The sequence below is a fragment of the Megascapheus bottae genome, chromosome 21 (genome assembly GCF_031878675.1).
Source record: "Megascapheus bottae isolate mThoBot1 chromosome 21, mThoBot2.hap1, whole genome shotgun sequence".
NCBI classification, from domain to species: Eukaryota; Metazoa; Chordata; class Mammalia; order Rodentia; family Geomyidae; genus Megascapheus; species Megascapheus bottae.
This window is the reverse complement of record NC_143529.1, coordinates 34804966-34828379: the sequence shown is the minus strand read 5'-3', so window position 1 is coordinate 34828379 and position 23414 is coordinate 34804966. Positions and strand designations below refer to the sequence as shown.

Below are 23414 nucleotides of genomic sequence, written 5' to 3'. Positions count from 1 at the left end.
CGGACAGTGCCCAGGCCCTGAGTTCAAGTCCAGGGACTAGTAAAAACAACACACACACACACACACACACACACACACACACACACACACACACTTACTGGTCCATGTTCAACTTAGGCAAGTTATAGAAACACCCCAGATGCCCCTAACAGACCTACAATGAGTGGATCCAAAAAAAGTGGTACATATACACAATAGAATTTTACTTGTCCATAAGAAAGAATATTATGAAAGGGTATCAATGTATGGGAATTAATGCACCATCTATCTGGCAAATATTATGTAACCCTTCTATTAATTACAATTAAAAATATATGAAAAAAATAAAATAAAAATTCCTGACCAATGTGAAAAAAAAAAGAATATTATGTTATCTGTAGGGAAATGGATGCATCTAGATCAAATCATGTTAATTGAGGTAAGCCAAACTCAGTGAGACAAACAAAGCATATGTAAAGGCAGATCAAAACTGCAACTGGATAGAACTTATAAAGGGCTCTATGTATTTAGACATAAACTGACTAAAGGAGAATACCCTCAGGGGAGGAATGGCAAAACTCCTCTCAACATCCAAAGTACTATTTATCAAAACAAATTCCAGGAAATGGAAACATTTTTGTTTTCTTATTGTTCTTCATTTTTTAGGGGGACAAATGAGGGGCACATGAATGGAGGAAATAAGGGTATCCAAATGTAGTCATTGTATTCGATATACACTATGTAAAAAAATGAACTATGCAATTTGTGGACAGCATCAGGAGGAGAAAAATGGGGGAAACTGAAGGATGTGGTGATGTGATGACACTGTCCAAAAGCACTGTATTTATTACCTGACCTATGGAACTGTAACCCCTTTGTACAACTCTTCACTAGGAACAATTAAACAAAAAGAAAAGGGGGGGGGGGGATGTGGGCAGGCTGAGTCGATGGCCTTAACAACCGCCAACTCTATTCCTATGCAGGGTATGTCAGGCTCGGCATATCCACCCTATTGGACTGATTAAGGGTTGCCAATAACCACAAGCTCTCTAAGGACTCTCAACGGAAAGCTGTAATTGCTGCCAGCTGGAACATTTGACGCACAACTGTCAAAATCCGTGTCTTCCATCAGGCCTGTGTTCACACTACAGACAGGACTGTCCCCTCAACAAAAGGAGAGGTCATCCCAAGCCCAGGACTTCTATGGACAATGACCCAATTTCTGGACCATGAGAAACCGAGACAGGAGACACTTCCAATAGCTCAACTGATGGGGTCTAATGGTACCCAAGTTCTTCATCTCTAGTCCTGGGCAGCCCTAGGTGTGGCAGGATATTAAAAACCACCCTCACGGCAGAAAAAAGTGCTTCATATTCTTCCATAATTACTTCTATGGCCCCTCTTTTCAATCCCCTATCCTCAAAGAAAACTTTTGACAGGGATGTTTTACTTCCCCAGCCTGTTAGCTTACCAGAAACCGCTGTCTTTACTCACTCTGTCTTGCTACTGTCTTGCAATTCTATCCTACTCCTAGGCTGTAGTGTCTGTCTTATTGAAGCAGAGCACTAGCCTTAGTGTCCAGGAAAGAATAAACTCCATACTTCGCTAAGTTCTTCCTGAGGTCTGGAACACTACTCTCACTTTCTATACCTCCAGTTAAAATATGTCTAGACGATCCCAACTTCTTCCCTCAGCACCTCCAATATCCCCTTTACACCAGAGGTAGAAAGAAAACTTCAGCCTTTATTTCTAAATTCTTATCCACTGGCTTACTATGTGCTTAGATCTCCCCCTTTAACACACTGGCTGGCAGCAAAGAAATAGTTCTTACACTACAAAATCTCAGTACTATTACTAAGGCAATTATCACCATCTACCCAATGATCCCTAATCCACAGACACTCTACTCTATTAAGTCACAACTTCATAAGAGCTTCCTGGTTTATAGTGTTCAATTTGAAGGATGCCTTCTTTTGCATTCCAGTATACTGAATCTCTCACTTCCTATCTGCTTCAAAGTGGACAAAACTGGATAGTCAGATTGCCCTGGAAGGGAAATCTTGCCACAGATAACCCTTAGATTTTGGTCAGGCCCTAGGCAAAGGATCTTTCAAACAAAGATCCTCTTCAGTCTGTCCTTCTACTACATGCTCATGACATGCTTTTTTTTTTTAATGACTTTTTTTTTTTTTTTTTTTTTGCCATTTCTGGGGCTTGAACTCGGGGCCTGAGCACTGTCCTTGGTCTTTCTCCAGGCTACAGTTCTATCACTAGAGCCACAGCATCATTTCCGGCTTTTTTTTTTCTATGTATATGGTACCAAAGAATCAAACCCAAGTCTTTGTGCATGCTAGGCAAGCACTCTACCCCTAGGCTAAATGCCCAGCCCAGCACGTGACATTCTTATTTGTAATCCTAACAAAAAGGTCTCTTGCTTTAAATACTATCAAGTAGTATGGACTCTGGCAACATGAGGATATAATAAGAAAGTACTGAGACTGATTCTAACCCTTGTATTAATACATTTAACTGAAATTAATTCTAAACATGGGCACCTCTGTCAACAAACAACAATTATAGTTGGGGGCCAGTAACTCATGCCTGTAATCCTACCTACTCAGGAGACTGAGATCCAAGGATCATTGTCTCAGGGTAGCAAGGGAGAAAATTCTCTGAGACTTATCTGCAAGTGGCACTGCGCTAGCCTTGAGTAGAAAAAGCTAAGGAAGAGCACACTGACCCCAATTTCAAGCCCCAATACAAAGGCTGTCCCAATACTGGCTAAAACCTACCTTTCGAGCCTAGAGATTAGACATATCTTAAAATCCTTTTTGGAGGTAAAGCATTTTAAAGGCGGGGGCCAGGAGTTTGGCCTAGTGGTAGAGTGCTTGCCTAGCATGCACAAAGACCCGGGTTCGATTCCTCGGTACCACATACATAAAAAAAAGCCAGAAGTGGTGCTGAGGCTCAAGTGGTAGCGCTCTAGCCTTGAGAAAGTCCAAGGACAGTGCTCAGGCTCTGAGCTCAAGCCCAGGACTGGCAAAAAAAAAAAAAAAAAAAAAAGAATTTCAAAGGCTATTTGGACAGGTCCCCATCGGGTACTTTTAATCACACTACCTCACTTTTAACAGTATTTTCCCATGGATTCCTCTCTCCAGGATCAAGACAATACCTCCATCCAGACTCAGTGACTTCCAGTTACCACAGTGACCCACACAAGACTTCTCAAAGCTAGCACTCCACCATTTGAGCCACAGCATGACTTCTGGCTTTCTCTGTGTATGTGTTACCAAGGAATCTAACCCAGAGCTTTGTGCATGCTAGGCAAGGATTCTACCACAAGGCCATGCTCCAGGGCCCCTTGGTAAATTCTTCTACCAGACTGAGACCTTAGTTCCAAACAGCCACAACTCTAGCAGGTAATTCTATCACTTGAGCAACAATCCCAACTATTTTTAAACTCTCAATACCTTGATACGACATTACCTTAAAGCCACATCAATGTGGCTCAAGTCTGATTTTTTTTGGGGGGGGGGGGGAGGTGTCATGGGGCTTGAATTCTGGACCTGAGCTTGTCCCTGGGCTCTTTAGCTCAAGGCTAACTAGCATCACTTCCAATTTTCTGGTAGGTAATTGGAGAAAAGAGTGTCACTGACTTTTATACTAGGGCTGGCTTTGAACTGTAATCCTTATATCTTAGTTTCCTAGGTAACTAGGGTTATAGGCATGAGCCAATGGCACCTGGCTGGATTTTTTTTCCTTAAGATTATTTTAAAAATTACTTCTGTTCTCATTATCTGACTTATATAACAATAACCCCTCTCTATACATTATCTTTATAATAATTAAATATTAAAAATAAAATTATTAATTTTTAAAAATCTCTCATGTCATATTTTACCTAAAAGTTTCTTTTTTTCTTTTTTCATTCTTTCTCTCTTCCTTTTTTTTTGGGGGGGGGGGGCCAGTCCTGGGGCTCGAACTCAGGGCCTGGGCACTCACTGTCCTTGGACACTTTTTATTCAAGGCTAGAGCTCTGCCACTTGAGCCACAGCACCACTTCCAGCTTTTTCTGAGCATGTGGTACCAGGGAATCAAACCCAGGGCTTCATATATGCTAGGCGAGCATTCTACCACTAGGCTACGCTCCCAGCCACAGGTTCATCTTTGTAACTGTCAAGTCCTGAAAATTATTTTCTATTAATACGTAAGAAAAATATATTAATACAAATGATTGGAAAAGGTAAAAAGAAGTAAACTTAAAACAAACAAACTAGTACACACTACAAACCAGTACACACTAGTGTGTGTACTAAAGCTTGAACAAAGGGCCTGGGCACTGTCCCAGCTCCATGTTCAACTCTTTAGTGGCTAACTAGAGATAAGAGACTCATGGACTTTCCAGCCTGAGTTGACTTCAAACCTTGATCTCAGACTCCTGAGTAGCTAAGATTACAGTGCTAAGCCACTGGTACCTCACTGGTTTTCTTACTCATAGAAAAATTATCTTGTAATTCTTAAACTGCTGGAAAATCACACTGGAATATCCACTTATGCAGTTCCTGATGCAAAAACGAAATGTTGAACACAGAAATTTGCATATAAAAAGGAGCTCAACTACAAACAAAAAATAAGCTTGGAGTCATAATTAAAGCATAAGCTGAGAAGTCGTAAAACACTAATCTTGAGCAAAAAAAGACAAGTAAGGGTATGAGGCCCTGAATTCAAGCTCTAGTTGCACAGCAATAAATGAATGAATGAAATCTAAACTTAAGGTTTTAAATTTAAGTCCAATTCATATTACAATGACTAGAAAACAAATCTTCTAACTTCTTATATGGAAGGAGGGTTTGGTTAAGGTTGCATGACTTTACATCAACAAACCAGTAAAAATTTTGGAACAGAAGTGAGCAGTTTCACAAAAGAAATCCCTAAATTGCACTTCTTTACATATCAAACATTACATAAGTATAATCGATTTAGATTGCTTTCCCTGGTAAACCAAGAAAACATAAATAGTTCTTACATTAATTACACAGGTAGGAGAGTTTTAGTTTTTCCCTTTGGGGGATCAGTCATTTTCATTAGAAATGGGTGAAAAGCCTCAATTTAGAAATGGATTTAACTTCTTCAAAAAAAAACCTTTGGTTGTTTTTGCTTTTTTGGCCAGTCCTGGGGCTTTTACTCAGGGCCTTGGACTTTCTCAAGACTAGAGCTCTACCACTTAAGTAACAGCAGCTCTTCTGGCTTTTTCTGTGTATGTGGTATCAAGGAATTGAACCCAGGACTTCATGCATGCTAGGTAAACACTCTACCACTAGGCCAAACTCCTGACCCCAAAAACCCTTTTAATTGAAATACATCTTACAAAAGTGCACAAATCACAACTTACAATTTGTGATTTGGGGGCTGAGAGCATGGCTCCAGGGGTAGGGCATAGTCTTGAGATGAAGAGCTCAGAGACAACGCCCCAGCACAAGGGCAGGGTAGTCCTGGGACAGCCCTCAGGCCCAGAGTTCAAACCCCATGATTCCCTTCCCCCCCAAAAAAACACCGTCATTCAACTTCCTAGCCCACCTCTACATTATTCTAAGTGGTTTACTCACAAATTAGAACCAGTGAAGGAAGCCAGAAATTTTAGAAAAAAGAAAATAACTAGGAAGAAGATCTAAGCATCACAGGCTTCAAATAGGCAGTAGATACGCCATGCAGAGTGTTACTTGAGGATACAGTTTGTTATTATCTCTAAAAAGGGAGAGATAGAATAAAACATACTGCAATCTTCAAATAAATGCTATTTTAAAATTTCCATTAGCTTACATTAGTTATACAGAAATTTCATTGTTACAGCTCCATATTTATTTACAATATGTTACAATCAATCTCATTCCCTCTACCAGGCTACCTCCCTTTCTCCTTTCCAAAAGTTTCAACAATAAATGCTAAATATTTAAGTTCTTCATGAGCAATTTAAATATGATATCAAGCTATTTCCAAGTCTGTTTTATATAATATACCTGCACAACACGGTCAACTAAAACACTTTAGCTTATTTTAAAATTTTTAACAAATCGACAAGATGATTTAAAAATAAATCTAATTGAACAATTTGCAAATTCATAACTGAACCAAATACAATCAATGAATGATCTTAGGACTCATCTCTAAACTAGAGATGCATTATAAGACAGAATGCTTATTGTTTCTTTAGGAAAAGGGTTTTAAAGGCTTTCATCAGAGCCTTAAGTTTATCTAGGGCTTTCGAAAGAGAAAAACAAAAACCAAAACAACACCTACAAACATAAAATGCACTATTTTTTGTTCAATGAAGCAGTATTTTTTGAGAAACTATATACTTTGTATTTTTGCATCACTGTAAGTGCTAAACAAACAGTATATTTAGGGCTGAGAGCATAGCATGGTGGCAGACTGCTCGCCTAGAATGCACAAAGCTCTGGGTCCAATTCTTTGTTACTACAGAAAATGCCGGAAGTGATCCTGTGGCTCAAGTGGCAGGGTGCTAGCCTTGAGCAAAAAGTGTCCAAGGACAGAGCCCAGGCCCTGAGTTCAAGCCCAAGGACTAACTGACAAACAAACAAACATACATAGTATGTTTAGTGTCTCCAATGATAGTAGATACATGTTTCCGCCTCAGTATATTAAACTAAAAAAGAATTTTTCTAAAACTAAAATGAAATTGAAATGCAGTGCTGGTTTTTGCTTGGTCTGACTGAATGGACTTCCTAAGGAGAAAGAGCAGTAAAAGGGCACCTGCGTGCATGTTTGACTCACAGCCAAAAATGGTGTTTATGGAAAACTTCAAATGGAGCAGAGAGGCACTCAGCCAACAAAATCTACAGCTGTGAGACCTGCAGCTTCCAAGTGCCCAATCTCCAAAAGCAAAAGTGGAATTATGGGACAGACTTTGAAGCTTGTTTATGTGCAAATTTTTGTAACAAGTAACTTTCTATTCCTCAAACACTGAAAGGGAATCCCGCCCCACTATTGCTATTTATTGTCAAATGCCTCTACTTACAAATAAAAAATACTTACAAATAAAACAGTGGCTAGGATCATAAACTTAAGTTCTATATCCATTGATTTGCAAGTTTTCTCCCACCCTAACCCCTGAGGAGATACTTGCCCTGCTGGTGATCACAGTCCAGAAAACAGCAGTGCCTGGTTCGGGGACGGGAAAGGCTATGGCATGTCAGAATCTCTTTAAAGAAAACCACACTTCATTTGTGCACATCACCTCCCACAGCGCTGCTCCAGCCCCGCTCCCATGCATACTGTCTGCTGCCACATACTCAGGAGCACTTGAAATCTTCCAGGAAGGCAATCACTGGGAAGGCTTGAACATGCAAAGCCAGAAAACTAGATCTTTTCAAAAGAAAGCTAAGTACAAAGCTATGTAAGGAAGAACATGGAAGGGTCAGGAGTGTGGCTTAGTGGTAGAGTGCTTGCCTAACATGCACGAAGACCCGGGTTCGATTCCTCGGTACCCCACATACATAGCAAAAAGCCAGAAGTGGGGCTGAGGCTCAAGTGGTAGAGCTCTAGCCTTGAGAAACTCCAAGGACAGTGCTCATGCCCTGAGCTCAAGCCCAAGACTGGCCAAAAAAGAACATGGAAGCCACAGCCTGATATGTGGTCCATGCCTATAATGCTAACATTTGCAGAGGCAGAAGGATTGAATTCCAGGCCCACCCTGGCTGCAAACCACAATCCTGCTTAGAAAAAAAAAAGCGTGTGTGCGTGTGGGGGGGGAGGGGGGAGACCAAATCAACGAGCACCTATATACATAGGCAGGAGAGCACAGTTCAAAAAGTTAGAATTGTTTGTGGATCGTGGGCTAGATTACAGCTGAAAAGAGAAAATATTTTTAGGGACAGAAAAATGGATTTAATGAGGAATCATTTACATACAATAAGCATCTGATTTAATCAGCGTAATCCTGAATTTTAAAAAATCAATTAATGAAAAAGTATCTGATATATATTGATATTCACTCAGAAAAAATAAGTTTTAGAGCTATTTCCAATTAACCTTACTGTGCTATCTTAAATAGAAATCGAAGATTACATTTAGATTGGAAGCCTGTACATTTAAGGTGAAGCTGGCATATGATCTGTGCCAATATTAAGATAACCTGGCAACTTGAACCAGAAAGAGCTTAGAGGTTCAGACTACTAGCAAGGGAATACTGTGTTTGCATCACAGGGTGGGTGCTTCAGAGCTGTTCCATCATATCTGCAGTTAGCAATTAGAAATTGTTGTCTACACCCAGGAGCATGGCCTAGTGGTAGAGTGTTTGCCCAGCATGCATGAAGCCCTGAGTTCAATTCCTCAGTACCACATACACAGAAAATGCCAGAAGTGGTGCTGTGGCTTAAGTGGTGAAGTGCTAGCCTTGAGAAAGTTTAAGCACAGTACCCAGACCCTGAGTTCAAGCCCCAGGACTGTCCCCCACCAAAAAAACAAAACAAAACTGTGTAGGGCATACTATCGAGCTGGAAAAATCTAAGCAGTCAAAAACTTTTTCAGAGAAAAAAATATATTTCATTCTTAACAGAGAGAGAGAGAGAGAGAGGGAGGAAGAGAGGGAGGGGGGAGGGGAGGGGAGAGGGAAGGAGGGAGGGAGGGAGGGAGGGAGGAAGGGAGAGAAAACACACAATACACCTCTTTGGGGTATTTACTCTGGAAAGTAAAAATAAAGTAGTTCTCCTGGGATATCATCAAGAATAAATCTCAGAGTAGAAGGACTAATACGTTTCTAAGTTCATCAGCAAATCTAAATGGGCATTTGCAACTACTTACACATAAGAAGCTGTAGGAAATTTGAAGGAGAAAAGAAAAAACACCTTAAGTAAATAAGGGGAAGCAAACACAGAAAACAGATCCTGCCTGAGATGTCTTCATACTTGGATTCTCCAGGTGGTCTCTTGATCAGCTAGGATTACAGGCGTGAGCCATAGGTGACCAGCTCAACTAAGGATATTTACATACGTTCTGTAATGGAGCATCTTGCAGAAAGAAGACTCTAAGTTGAGTAAAATCCTTTTCTAATTTGCCTGCCTGCCTTTCCTCTAATGCTAGAACTGTAGTGATACACCACCATGCCAAACTGTAGCCTCTATGTTCTTTCTTACATATCATCTACTCAGTAACCACTCAAGACATGTGTCTTGAACATATCTGCCACCAGCAGAGCCATTCAAGTGTTTCAGCTTTCTGGAAGGCATTTTGGTTGGTTTGGATTTTTTTTCCCTCCCCAATCAGCTAATAGAAAGTCTAATTTCTATTAGCACATGCAGGAAATCAGCCTCAAACCACAAGTTCCTCCTTGGAGCTTTTACTCTCTCTAGTTTTGGTTTTTTGTTTTCCTTTGAAATAACAGGAAAGTTAATTAGAAAAGAAACACAGCAAGAAATATTATATGGCATGATGCCATGAGCACCTTGTTCATCCTCAATCATATTCTTCTCTCTTCGGGGACACAGGCATTGGCTTTATGATAAACAGGAAGAACTAGGGTCAGGTGTGAGAGATGCATAGTTAAAGCAATCACAGTCACAAGCAGATTTAGAGGTGGTATTAGGTAGTCTGATAGTCCATGTTCTCAGAATTGGTCAGACAAGGCCTTGTTTTCATGAGAATCACTGGCCTCATAGGTTCAATGAAAGTTCAGGGGCTGGTAAGTTAGTCAGGCCCTTCTGAGATGGCTGCAAAATGACTACAAAAAGATCGGCTTGGGAACACTATAAAGTCTCTCCCCAGGGTCAGTCCATGGGGCTGAGTCACTGTCCCAAGAGTAGTTTTCCGAATTACCTCTAGAGTTTGGTGGTAAGTTAAAGATCAGAATTATTTGTTGACCCATCTTAGGCTGGATAGAAGCCCATCATTAATCCTTACCTTCTCCAGTTTTAAAAGTCAAAGTTTAGATGGCTGTGTCTGAACTTGTACTGAAATGTTTGGCATTAATAAAACAAAGAAGGAATTAATGTATTTTTTTAAGTTAGGGGGATGGGGGGGAGAAGTATCTACAAGGCGGATTTCCCTTTCTAAGTAGCATTATATTGGTCTACATTAATAAGTTTCCCAGCAGGCGTTCCATGATTATACTTTGAACAATTACAGCCTTTGTTTCTCAGATCCTCTTACATGTGACATTTGATCAAAACGTTAAAATTAACAGCTAAAATAAGGAAAATACTGCTCACTAAAGCATTATACAAAGCCATATCTCAGCTCATTATGTATTACAGACATTTTCCAGTAAAACATGACTTAAATGTTTAGTTCTATGTGTTCTAAACACTATGTTTTATTCTATTCTATTTCATCACACTAAAGGAATCTTCCTTTAAATAACACTAAAGCAAGATTTAAGAAAGTTCTTCAGCTTTTTCACAGAGGTGTATGATGCAGAAACAGTACAAGTACAACTAATTTTACTCCTATTTGAGGCCTTTTCTCATAGCTTCTTACAAAAGTCTGTCCCTTTGCAATTAAAAAAAAAGAGAATGACTTCAGGTAACTAAATCACCTTTACTTACTAGTCATTCTAATGAGATGGGAAATGAAAAGAAAATGAAGAAAATCAGATCTATAATTTATATCTAAACAACCTTATCCAAATTAATCTTCCCCCAAGAAATGGTGGAAAAAAGATTAGTGAAGGAGATATCTCACACTTCAACATGCTATATAAGGAAAGATGGCTGAAAGGAAATCTTTCAGGGAATTTTATCCCTTTGAACTTTCAAATAAACTCTTAAGTAAGATTATGCAAACTTACTAAAAACCGGTCCTGATTAGAGGAAAAAATGCACCCGTTCTCCAAGTCAGCTCTGGAGGCTTTCTCCAGAGTTGTTAAGGTTTGTGTTGGGTAAAGAAAGACCTCCTAACAAACCAGCATTCTTTTCCACATGATCAGAGCTAATTGGCCCCCCTGCAGACTAAGTGACCAATCACATCATCTTCAGCTGAAACCAGCTCCCAGGACATTATAAACACAGGAATGTAAGCTGTAAAGCCAGTCCAAGAAGAAAACCTATGAACTAGACTTGTAGGTTAAAACTACCTGATCAAAAAGACATCTGCAGGCTTCCTTAGGAACCTACATTTCAGGCTGAACTTGCAAAAGAAGAGGTGAGTACATGAAATAATATTTTTATTTTTCCTTCCTTAAGGGGAACAGGGAAAAAATTAACCAGTTAACAGGGCCAGGGCTTGATTACTTTAAATAGAAGATGTAATATATATGACTTTATTTTCCTTTATCTTGTTTCAAGACTAGGATTCACACTCTATACCTGACACTGGCTGGCACTTACCAACCAAGCCAACTTCCAACACCTATTTATAGGCTCTTCAATCAAGATGTCTTATTCTTTTTCCTTAAATTTTAGAACTTGAACAATAGCACTACCAAAAGCATTACTGTGACTCTTAATGTACACTTATTCACCATTATAATACATAAATGCATACAGCAGAAAGGCTTTAAGATAAAATTTTGAAAGTGTCTATTGGGAGAGAATAAATGAATTTATAATAGACATATGAAAATAAATGTAAAATGAATTACAATGTTTTTCTCAAGAAAAAGAATCAGTATTCAAATTTAACTTCTTTTCAAGCATAGAATTACTACTGAAATCAGTAGTAAGTACAAATAGTAGTAAAAAAAAAATTAAAATACGAAAGAATCTGAGCTTACATAACAGGGTTAGAATCCACATCATTTGACCTAATTACGGAGAGCAGGAGAGATGACTCTTAGTCTGAAAGACTTTTACATCAGATGTGGAGAAATACTGTACTAATTTAATCCTTGTAAATACAACCTGAATCTTAATTTTAACATGTACTATAGTACTACTCTAAAATAACAATACAAAAGAAATAACTGAGGGCGACAACTTAATGAGTAGAATAAAATCAGTTACTTTTACTAGAAACAAACATTTTAGTAGTTAATTCTACTTTTTCTATCCATTAGAGCCCACATAAAAAAAAACCATGCAAATTTTGCTGATTTTCTTTTCTACTTTGTGTTAGGATCAGCTGACAAGAATAATATAAATCCAAATCAAGACAAGTACATTGAAAAATACTCTTGTATCTGTGGGGATTTAACATTTAAAAATTATTTGGTAATGGTATGTATACAATGTCTGTTAGACACTTTTACATTTGATAGACAAAGATCCTAAGTATAAGGCAATAAGATATATACTTTTTTTTGGGGGGGCAGTCCTGGGGCTTGAACTCAGGGCCTGAGCACTGTCCTTGGGCTTCCTCAAGGCTAGAGCTCTACCACTTGAGCTACAACACCACTTTCTGGCTTTTTTTATGTATGTGGTACTGAGGAATTGAACCTGGTTCTTTGGGCATGCACTGTACCAGTATGTCAAACTCCCGGCCAATATAACTTTTATTAAAGAAGTCATAAAATTATTTAGAAAGAAGCAGACCTAAAATCATTTTAAAGGAAGCAGATATAAATTACTTTAAAAAATAAATTTTCATAGGAAAGCTTTATCGGCTGAGGGAACTGAAAATAACAACGTTGCAGGGCTTTAATGGATCAATTTATCTTTTTTTTTTTTTTTTTGGGAGGGGGGGAGGTCATGGGGATTGAACTCTGGGCCTGGGCACTGTTCTGAGCTCTTCAGCTCAAGGCTATTGCCCTACCCCGGAGACACAGCCCACTTCCCATTTTCTAGTGATTAACTGGAGATAAGAGTCTCATGTTCTTTAGTGCCCGGCTGGCTTTGAACTGCTATCCTCAGATCTCAGCCTCCTGAGTAGCTAGGATTACAGGCCTAAGCTACCACACCCAGTGGCTCACCCTATTTATTTTTTCTCTCTCTCCTCCTCTCCATCTATTTTAAAGCTAAGAAAATCTGTTCAATTGGACTAGATGGTAGCAGATGTCTAGTTTCCCCTATCTTGTACACTGACTACGTGAATTAAAAAAAAAAATAGTCTGGGTAATCCATTAAGTATAAAAATGTAACTTCTTTCAACCACTTGCCAACATTATCCAAATAAATTCAGCAAACTACAAAGCTTCATGGAGGAAGAACGCTATGAATAAGAACGCTATTCACTCTCTTTCTGATCTTAGTGTTCCTGTAACAAGTAAGGATGCTGAAAAGGCTCAAATGAGAAATCTGCAAGTCTATCGAGAAACAAAGAAAGGAAGTTTAGGCATTTATAAATTGAAATCAGGTTGAAATCAAGACGAGACCATGCAGCTGTTTCTTCCCCAAGCTTTGTGAAACACTGAACAGCAGCAGTCATTAGGATACACTTCACATAGGCAGGAAGCAAGAAACAAAGATGTTCACACATCTTTAGGAAAGAAAACAAATGTCCTTTTTATTATTTTTTTATATCCTGTCGTTCTCACATCCTTTTTTCAGTGTCAGCATTTTTCCTTTGGTAAAATTATGCTGATAGTATTTTGTATTTTAATTATGTTCTTGGCACCTAGGTTTATGAATACTACATAAGTAATAAGAGATGTGGCTTGGTAGTAGAGCTCTTGCCAAACAAACACGAAGCTCTGAGGTCCAACCTTACTGCCAAAAATTCTGTACTGCAAAATACAGACCAATACTTCTGATTGTACTAACCTCAGAGTCTTGTATGAAGTCTTCCTTAATTGAAAAACATGGAAATAACCTCATAAGTATCACTGAAGAACAAATATTCTGATGAGGCTCAAAGGTCTCATTTTTGAAGCAACATAAGGCTGGCTCTGGACTTGGAAAGCATGAAATCAACTATCTTTGTAATCATAGAAAAGTCACTGTGCCTCAGTTTCATTCTCCATATGTACTTATTAATATAAAAGTTAGAAGTCACAGAAAAGCAACTACTATTTACTGAGCACTTACTCTCGCCAGGTAATCTATTGACTTCTCATGAGTGAATATTTGTGAAATATTTGGTATGATTTCTAGCAAATAACAAACAATGATTGTCATCCTAAGAGTCATAAATAAAGTTAATAATGGTTGTACGCAACTTTCTTTTTTGTCCTGAGACTACTTCAAGTTGCATATAACGCACTGGTCAAAGCCAGAAAAGCAATCTCCAATCCCTAAACCACAAAGGATCCAGAAATACCAAGCAACAACTTTGTTGCATATAAATCCAGTGCCATACTTAAGTGTCATTAAATAGACAGGATGGAAGATAGGGCACATCTGTAATCACAGCACTTTGTAGGTTGAGGCAGGAAGATCATGAGCTAGAAGCCAGCCTTAGTTACCCAGTGAGACCATCTTAAAAAGCATGAAAAAGTATGCAGCACTTTTTCACTACTTGTGAAGTAAGCAGCAAGTGTCAAGTATAACAGTGTTTAAGGCTAAGTTCCAAATGATGTATATTTATTTATATGGTAAACTTAAAACTTATTCCTTTTTAACTATTCATAAGTTAATTGCTAAAAGCTATTATTTACATATAACATTTAATCAAATAAGTAATACCTGGACTTGGGCAAAGATGATACAGATATGTTAAACAAACAGTAATCATAACCCTCACCTCCTCGTTGGGAATTCTAAAATATACTTAGAAGATGTTAAAATACCAAATAATATTTTGGCAGTCAGAAAAATGACAGCCTATTAGAACAAGGTAATTAGCCAACAAATGGATGACTTGGATGATAATTGCCCTTTTATATAAGTAGTTTGAGAAAAGGCCTGCCTAAATTATAGTCACAGAACATTTTCAAAAAAGCAGAAAAGATAGCTTCAGAGTTCATGAATACTAAGGCAATTAATGGCTAACTAATTTACTTCTGATTACAGAGAATCAAAGCAGAGGATGGACAGCAGTAACTGCAAAGTTATCACACCTCTCCTAAGTCAGAGATACCGGAGGATGGTCACCAAAGATGGCCACAGCACACTTCAGATGGATGGTGCTCAAAGAGGCCTTGCCTATCTTCGAGATGCCTGGGGAATCCTAATGGACATGCGCTGGCGTTGGATGATGCTGGTCTTTTCTGCTTCTTTTGTTGTCCACTGGCTTGTCTTTGCAGTGCTCTGGTATGTTCTAGCTGAGATGAATGGTGATCTGGAACTAGATCATGATGCCCCACCTGAAAACCACACTATCTGTGTCAAGTACATCACCAGTTTTACAGCTGCATTCTCCTTCTCCCTGGAGACGCAACTCACAATTGGTTATGGTACCATGTTCCCCAGTGGTGACTGTCCAAGTGCAATCGCCTTACTTGCCATACAAATGCTGCTAGGCCTCATGCTAGAAGCTTTTATCACAGGTAATTGTCTTTGTTCTTTCAAAAAACAATGCAAAAACTTTGACAAGGGTATATTTAATTATAAGCAGCACTGTTCTAATCTATTTGTATTATTATGAGGTGATGCCTAAGGAAGGACGGTGACATACATACATAAAGAAGAAGAAAAAAATTCTAGGGACAAACAATAGAAACATAAAAGGAATCTAAGACTTATTGTTTAATTACTACTACTGAAACTCCTTAAGATATTAACTCTACAGTTGTTCTAAAATTAGTATTTTGTTTAACACTTAGTGAATAAGTTCAAGGTATGTCTTAACCACCTATCATGCTACAAATAGGAATTCCATTTTTTTTTTTCTGATGTGCTACTACCATTTTCTCCTCTGAAACCATACAGTCAGTAGCCGTTGAATACAAGCAAACACACAAGGACCATGGATAGCAGTATGTGTTAGTAAAATGCATTAAAAATACAGCCACCAAGATTATGGAATTTTGCTATATAACTGATAATATCTAAGCCTCTAATAGAGTTAGTCTTCATGTTATGTGAGATATAAAGCTGAAAAGAAAAATAAGTAGAAACCTTGGCTTTAATGTATATTCAGTAACAGTCTAAGAGTGTAAGCTTTAGACCACATAACAAGTAATCTGGAATGAAATCCCAGTGTGCTCTCAACTAGCTCTACAACTTTCCATCTACAAGGTATCTACTTGTGGGAGTGTGGCGAGTGGTAGAGTGCTTGCCTAGCATGTTAAAAGCCCTGGGTTTGATTCCTCAGCACCACATACACAGAAAAGGCCAGAAGTGGTGCTGTGGCTCAAGTTGTAGAGGGCAAGCTAAAGTTGAGAAAGCCCAAGGACAGTGCCCAGACCTGGAGTTTAAGCCCCCACAACTGGCAAAAAAAAAAAAAAAAAAAAAAAGATATATAGTGTCACTTCTTATGAAACTGAGGGAAGCTCTTAAATTAGGTGGGGAAAAATGTTATATACTAACCACCCCTAACTTAATTTGAATTTCCTAAAATGAATACAACTATAACAACAATTATAGATTAGCACTGCCAGTATCTTGGTCCAATTAGAAATGAACTATTTTCTTATCAAATCACAATAATGCAAAAATCACAAAATTAAACACAGTATTAGGTTTTGCTATTTAATGCACTAATAAAGCAATATGCTGCTATATATTATTTTTTAAATGTTCAACTGAATTTGAAAATATCTGTTTTCCTCAGTTCCCATTTATATATTGGCATTTAAAATGTAATTGTGGAAAGGGCCCCACAGGCCCCACCAGCTTTCCAGCAAGTTCTGCAGTGTGTGCACGGTTAGAAAACCTTCCTCCACAGCTGGGAACGAGGGGGAGGTGCTCGCAAAGCAAAAAGAAATCAACTTATAGCTAGTGTTCCCCAAAAAGAGTAAAGTGTACCTAACTTTCAAAGTTTAAAAAAAATCTTTCATTGTGGTTGGAGTGTAGCCCAGGCGTAGAGTGCTCACCTAGCATGCACAAAACCCTGGGTTTGATACCCAAGAACAGACTACATGCTCAGAAAAAGCCAGGATCAGCGCAGTGGCTCAATTGGCAGAGAGCTAGCCTTGAGCAAAAGTGCCCAGAGACAGTGCCCAGACCCTGAGTTCAAGCCCCAGGACCACCCTCCCCCCAAAAAAATTCAGTGTATCATTCCTTTCTGCAAGTCCCCTCCCCCCAAATCATCCTATTGTCAGTTGAATCTCTAATTAAACTAAGATTCTCGTTATCTAATTATAACTACATTGCATTCATCATCTATAACTTTTTTGTGCGTATGTGCCAGTCCTAGGGCTTGGACTCAGGGCCTGGATGTTGTCCTTAAATTTTATTTTTTTGTTGTTCATGGGGCTTGAACTCAAGGCCTGGGCGTTCACTGCTCCTGAGCTCTTGGTTAAGGCTAGCTCTCTACCACTTTGAGCCACAGCTCCATTTCCAGTTTTCTGGTAGTTAATTGGAGATAAGAGGCTCACAACCTTTCCTGCCCAGGATGGCTTTGAACTGTGATCTTCATACTTCAGCCTTCTGGATTAGCTAGAGGCATGAGCCACTGGCACTCAGCTCCTATCATTTTTTTTTGGCCAGTCCTGGACTTGAGCTCAGGGCCTAAGCTCTGTCCTTGGACTTTCTCAAGGCTAGAGCTCTACCACTTGAGCCTCAGCACCACTTCTGGCTTTTTCTAAGTATGTGGTACCAAGGAATTGAACCCGGGTCTTCGTGCATGCTAGGCAAGCACTCTACCACTAGGCCAAACATTTTTTAAAAAGTAAGGTAATATATATGTAAAAAAACTGGTGTTTGCCTGGTGCAGTGGCTCACACCTGTAACCCAACTACTCCGGAGGCTGAGATCTGAGGATCAAGGTTCACAGCCAGCCCAGGCACAAAAGGACCTGAGACTCTTATCTCTAATTAACCTCTAGAAAATAGAAAGTGGGGCTGGGCTCAAGGGTAGGGTAGTAGCCTTGAGCTGAAGAGCTCAGGGATGGTGCCCAGGTTGAATTCAAGCCCCATGACCCACAAAAAAAAAAACACGGGTCTTTATATGTGTATGTGTGTTGACTTCACATGAAAGAAGATAAATTTTAGGTATATGTACAGGAACTTGATATAGTGTTCTCGTTTAGAAAAGGGATATATAGTGACATCATTCTAAAAAAAAATTCAATGGTTTCTAATTTAGGTGCCTTTGTGGCGAAGATTGCCCGGCCAAAAAATCGAGCTTTCTCAATTCGCTTTACTGACTTAGCGGTAGTAGCTCACATAGATGGCAAACCTAATCTTATCTTCCAAGTGGCTAACATCCGGCCCAGCCCTCTGACCAGTGTCCGAGTCTCAGCTGTACTCTATCAGGAAAGGGAAAACAGCAAACTCTACCAGACCAGTGTGGACTTTCACCTTGATGGCATCAGTTCTGAAGAATGTCCATTCTTTATTTTTCCACTAACCTACTACCATTCTATTACACCATCAAGTCCTCTGGCAACTCTACTCCAGCATGAAAACCCTCACCACTTCGAATTAGTTGTGTTCCTATCAGCAATGCAGGAAGGTACTGGTGAAATCTGCCAAAGGAGGACATCCTACCTACCCTCCGAGATCATGTTACACCACTGTTTTGCACCTCTGATGACCCGAGGTTCCAAAGGTGAACACCAAGTCAAGATGGAGAATTTTGACAAGACTGTTCCTGAACTTCCAACTCCTCTGGTCCCTAAGAGCCCACACAGGACTGACCTTGACATCCGTATCAATGGACAAAGCATTGACAATTTTCAGATCTCTGAAACAGGACTAACAGAGTAAGACTTAACCACGCCATCCTATTTTTTAATGTATTAAATATATCCCAGACAGTTATACAGTTACTTTTCCTTCAATGTATCTCATGTTTTCTTTTTTCAATGCTGATTACATCAAGGTAATCATGCCTCTGTCCACAAAAAATGGCTGCACTATCAATACACATTCTGAAAACATTCTTGTAACGTTTTATCTACTGACATCAAAACAACTCAACTTGACAGATACTCAGAACAGAATACACATACTGAAAACATCCTTACAAAATTTTTAATCTATGGTTATCTACTGAAATCAATACAACTCAACTTGACAGATATTCCTAATAGAAATGTTGCTCATGAATTTATAACGATTTGGTATAATACCAGTAATGAAGGCAAAATGGACAGTGAAGTTTAATAACATAGTTGAATTCCAAGAATATCAACTACAAGTCTCTCATTTTCATCTGCAAACTGAAGCAACAGTCTAGTTTCAAACATAGCTCCCTGGGTGGAAAGATGATTTCACAATATTTAGTGAACAACCTTTAAAAACTTTTATTTTTTCAAGAGAGAAAAGATCATTCTTTTGGCTCTTTATACTGCAAAACTAGGGTAAGTATTATCGCCTTAATTTTTTAACAACTAAACCCAAAAACCCCCAAAAGAAACTCACCCAGCAAAAATTTACACGAGACCCTAAAAGCATTTGAGCATGACACCTAAATGCATGTGTGTGTTCCTATGCCCACAGTAGAAAGTGATCAGAGCAATTAAGTAAAGCTCTGCACCAACCTGCAGGATATTTTTGGTAAAAATATCCAAAATTACATCTGTTTTAAAACTATTAGTAGTATAATAATTAATAATTAGACTTATTTTATTAGTACCTAATTAGTGATTTAAAAACTATAATTACATAGTCACCTGAATTATTTACAATTTAAGGAAAATTTTTCTCTTATTTATGACCCATTCAATGACTTTAAAAATCATGGTGGCTCTAAATACTACATATATACAAATATATTTAAGTTTTTTAGAATCAAAGGCTAGATATAAGTCAACTAGGGGAAAAATAATTAGACAACGAAGTATTTTCAAACTCAAATTCTTGTTCCCAACATCAAATAGTCTTTTTTTCTGTAAACACAAAATGGGTGTTTATTCACCAGTAGGAGGTTGGACTAAATGATCTCTATTATTTCTTTCCAACTCTAACGCTTCATGAAAATTATCCTTCTCTGCCTGTTTTCTATATAAAATAAGACAAACATTTTCGCTTACATCCAGCTTAACTTAATATAGTTTGGTGAATAATTCTTACTTCAATTAAAAAATCGAGACTGGCTGCTAGCAAAACAAGAACCCTATCAGGTTTCAAACAGATCTGTAGCTGTTCGGCTTTCCTGAAATTTCCCTTATTCAGGATAATGTGGGAAGAATGACAGACTAAGCTTCCCCACTGCTGGGTGACCCAAGCAGGAATCATCTCTTGAAACACTAGCTGAGTAAAGGCAGAAGTTTTAAAGAGCAGAAGATAGCTGCAAGTTAAATTTTTCTACTGTTTGACCAAAAGGAAAGTAAAGAAGAATCTTGGCAAGGTCTAAGACTGATAAAGCAGAAGAATATCAAGAACACAGATGCCTAATTATTGTGAGAACTTAATGTTGAAAATCTTAACATTTATTCTTAATTAGTAAACACATTTTTTCCAACCCAAGATTGCTGTAACACATGAAGACAGACGAAGTTCTTTTACCTATAATAAAAGAACAAGTCACATAACTTGTGAAAATAAAAGTAGTATCAAAGATTCACATGGTATGTTTCTTCCTAGGATTGCTATGTCAATTACACAGATTATAGTTTCGACAGTTAAATGAAACTGCTCAAGGTAATGCAAGTGAATGTGTTAAGAGACATGGAACTTAGATCTCCCTGTAGATGCTTCATGTTCCCTACTCAGGCCAGATGACTCTCATATTTACTGTTTTGGGTGAACATAAAAACTAAAATTAATCTGAAAATTAAGTAAATGTGGAAACTAACTATAACTTCCTTCTACGTGCCAAAAAAACAAAACCAACAACAATGAAAATCTCTCAGTAATCTACTGCTATTTAATCATTTCCATATGAGAAATGTAACCCAAAACTTTTGTCTAGAGAATTGAAAGCTTGTGGGAGCACTGTTCAGTAATACTTTCCCTTATTCAAAGAATAAGTTGATAGGATAAAAACACTCCTGAAAGACCATTATCCCCTCAAGAAAACAAGAGTATTATGAAAAAAGAAAATGACTGAGAAGAATGTCAAGTCTGCCTTCCTGCGCTATGCATTTCCTAACTTGGCCACCACAGAGCTCATATATGTGATCAGGAAGATCATTTCAGAAATAATGTAACGTACTCTTGGACACCAATATAGACATGACATTTTAACACACTAAAGACAAATCATTCTTAAAAATCTTAAGAGCCTTGGGCTGGGAGTTTGGCCTAGTGGTAGAGTGCTTGCCTGGCATGCACGAAGACCCAGGTTCAATTCCTTGGTACCACATACATAGAAAAATCCAGAAGTGGTACTATGGCTCAAGTGGAAGAGCTCTAGCCTTGAGAAAACTCTAGGACAGTGCTCAGGCCCTGAGCTCAAGTCCAAGACTGGCCAAAAAAAGAAAAGAAAAGAATCTTAAGAGCCTGTATTTTTGTTTATAATGGCCTATATTACCAACTTCCAGAAAGTCTGTAATCAAATTGCCTAAAGTTTTCCAAGTATTTCATTTCAAAATGTAAATGTATCCATCAATATCCAGCTTGGATCAGCCTAATGGCTGATGCTATATGAACATGGATACTTTGTGAGTGGTAATGGGAATTATTCTTGTCAAGTGGATTCCACTATTTAAATTATGCCCTGAGCCCTTTTTATTTTAGCTTTTTTTAAAAATACAGTGGTGTGTTAATTCCCAGGCCAGCCTGGACCACGATTCTTGAATTTATGCTTCTATACAGCTTTATCCTAGCTGCATGGTGGCAAAGGCCACCAGGTTCAGCACTTTTATTGTTGTTTTATTTTGCCTAGACACAACACAAATTGCGATATTCCAGATTATACCTGGATCATACTCACTATATATGCATTATATAATGTGTGTGACATAATATAATGGTGTACTGTGTATATATGTCGATTTAGTTGTTATTTATGGTGGTAGTCTTGGGATTTAAGTTCAAGCCCTTGTATTTGATAGGCAATTACTCAATTCTTTTTTTTTTCTTTTCTTTTGGCTGTAGGGCTTGAACTCTGGGTCTGGGCACTATCCCTGAGCTCTTCAGCTCAAGGCTACTGCTCTACAACTTGAGCCACAGCACCACTTGTGGTTTTCTGGTAGTTAACTGGAGGTCAGAGTCTTTGTGGAATTTTCTAGTTGGGCTGACTTGGAACCTCAATCCTCAAGTCTCAGCCTCCTGAATAGTTAGGGTAATAGGTAGGAGTCACCAGTACCCAACTTATGTTAGGTTCCTTTTTAATTTCTCTCTCTCTCTCTCTCTCTCTCTCTCTCTCTCTCTCTCTCTCTCTCTCTCTCTCTCTCTCTCTCTCTCTCTCTCTCTCTCTGTCCAGGGGCTTGGGGTCTGGACACTATCCTTTCTCAAGGCTAGCACTCTACCATTTGAGCCACAGCACTACTTCTGGCTTTTTCTGTGTATGTGGTACCTTTTCTGTGTATATGGTACCAAGGAATCAAACCCAGGGCTTCATGCACTGTAGGCAAGTGCTCTCTCTACCACTAGGCCCCATTCCCGATGCACAGATAGGTTCTGTGTCCAACATTGTCTTACACCTCCTCCCCATCCTCTACATGAATGTTGTCCATACAGTGGCTAGGATGACAGGCATGTACGTGTACTATACCGGATTTAGCATCTTCTACTGATAGGGAAGCTAATAAACTTTTTTCTTTTTGCCCAGGCTGGCCTTGAACCACAATCTAATCAATATCAATCTCCAGAGTAGCTAGGATTACAGGAATGAATAATCAGTGCTCACCTTGATCAGTTATTAATATTACTCTTCATCTTCATGGAAACTAACTACAAGATGATCATAGAAACTGATCTCCTTTGTACATTAATCAAGTTTACTGAACAGGAATTTGAAATTCAGTATCAGAGGCTGTTGCTATCTCTACATTATCCCATAAATTTCCCAGGGGTTATGTATAAGTCTTATTCAGATTTGTAATTCTACTTTCCTTCACATATAATGGAAGTACACATAGGCGCGCGTGGGGAGGGGAGGGGGGGTGGCGCAACTCTGTAGTAGAGAACATGAGCAAGGCCTTGGATTTGATCCTCATGAATTTAAAAAAAACAAAAAAACATGGCATGAACAATCTCTCATTTTAAAAATGAACAAAAACATTCTATTTTTCGTCGCCGGTCATGGGGCTTGAACTCAAGGCCTAGGCACTATCCCTGAGCTTTTCTGCTCAAGGCTAACATTCTACCACTCTGAACCACAGCTCTACTTCCAGTTTACTAGTGGAGATGAGAGTCTTGCAGACTTTCCTGCCCAAGATGGCTTCAAATCTTTATCTTCAGCCCTTAGCCTCCTGAGTAGCTAGGATTATAGGCACAAGCCACCAGCACTTCGCAAAAACAAAACAAAACAAAACAAAAAACATTCTTTTTCCTAATTCGATACTGTACATCTGGTATTGCAGTTGATCAATGTATCAGTGCCATTATTCTTGTACTGTGCTGAGATATAATTATAAGCATTTTTAATCTATATTACTTTCAAAAAATGAAGCTA

The 23414-nt window shown here is 38.6% G+C and overlaps 2 protein-coding genes across 6 annotated transcripts in view; one reads left to right on the top strand and one right to left on the bottom strand.

Moving 5' to 3' along the window:
* Positions 1–23414, bottom strand: part of Gigyf2 (GRB10 interacting GYF protein 2) — a 132804-nt gene that overhangs the window by 57150 nt on the left and 52240 nt on the right. The gene's annotated exons all lie outside the window — the stretch shown is intronic.
* Positions 11017–20387, top strand: Kcnj13 (potassium inwardly rectifying channel subfamily J member 13). 2 transcript variants are annotated; one of them, XM_090355057.1, is made up of 3 exons: positions 11017–11133; positions 14817–15292; positions 17994–20387. In XM_090355057.1, exons 2-3 carry the CDS (start codon positions 14833–14835, stop codon positions 18614–18616), a joined length of 1083 nt encoding a protein of 360 aa, XP_090211183.1. In that variant the 5' UTR covers positions 11017–11133; positions 14817–14832; the 3' UTR covers positions 18617–20387. The 2 variants fall into 2 exon arrangements, with proteins under 2 accessions (XP_090211183.1, XP_090211184.1); XM_090355058.1 differs by having other exon boundaries at positions 14817–15056; positions 17994–18134.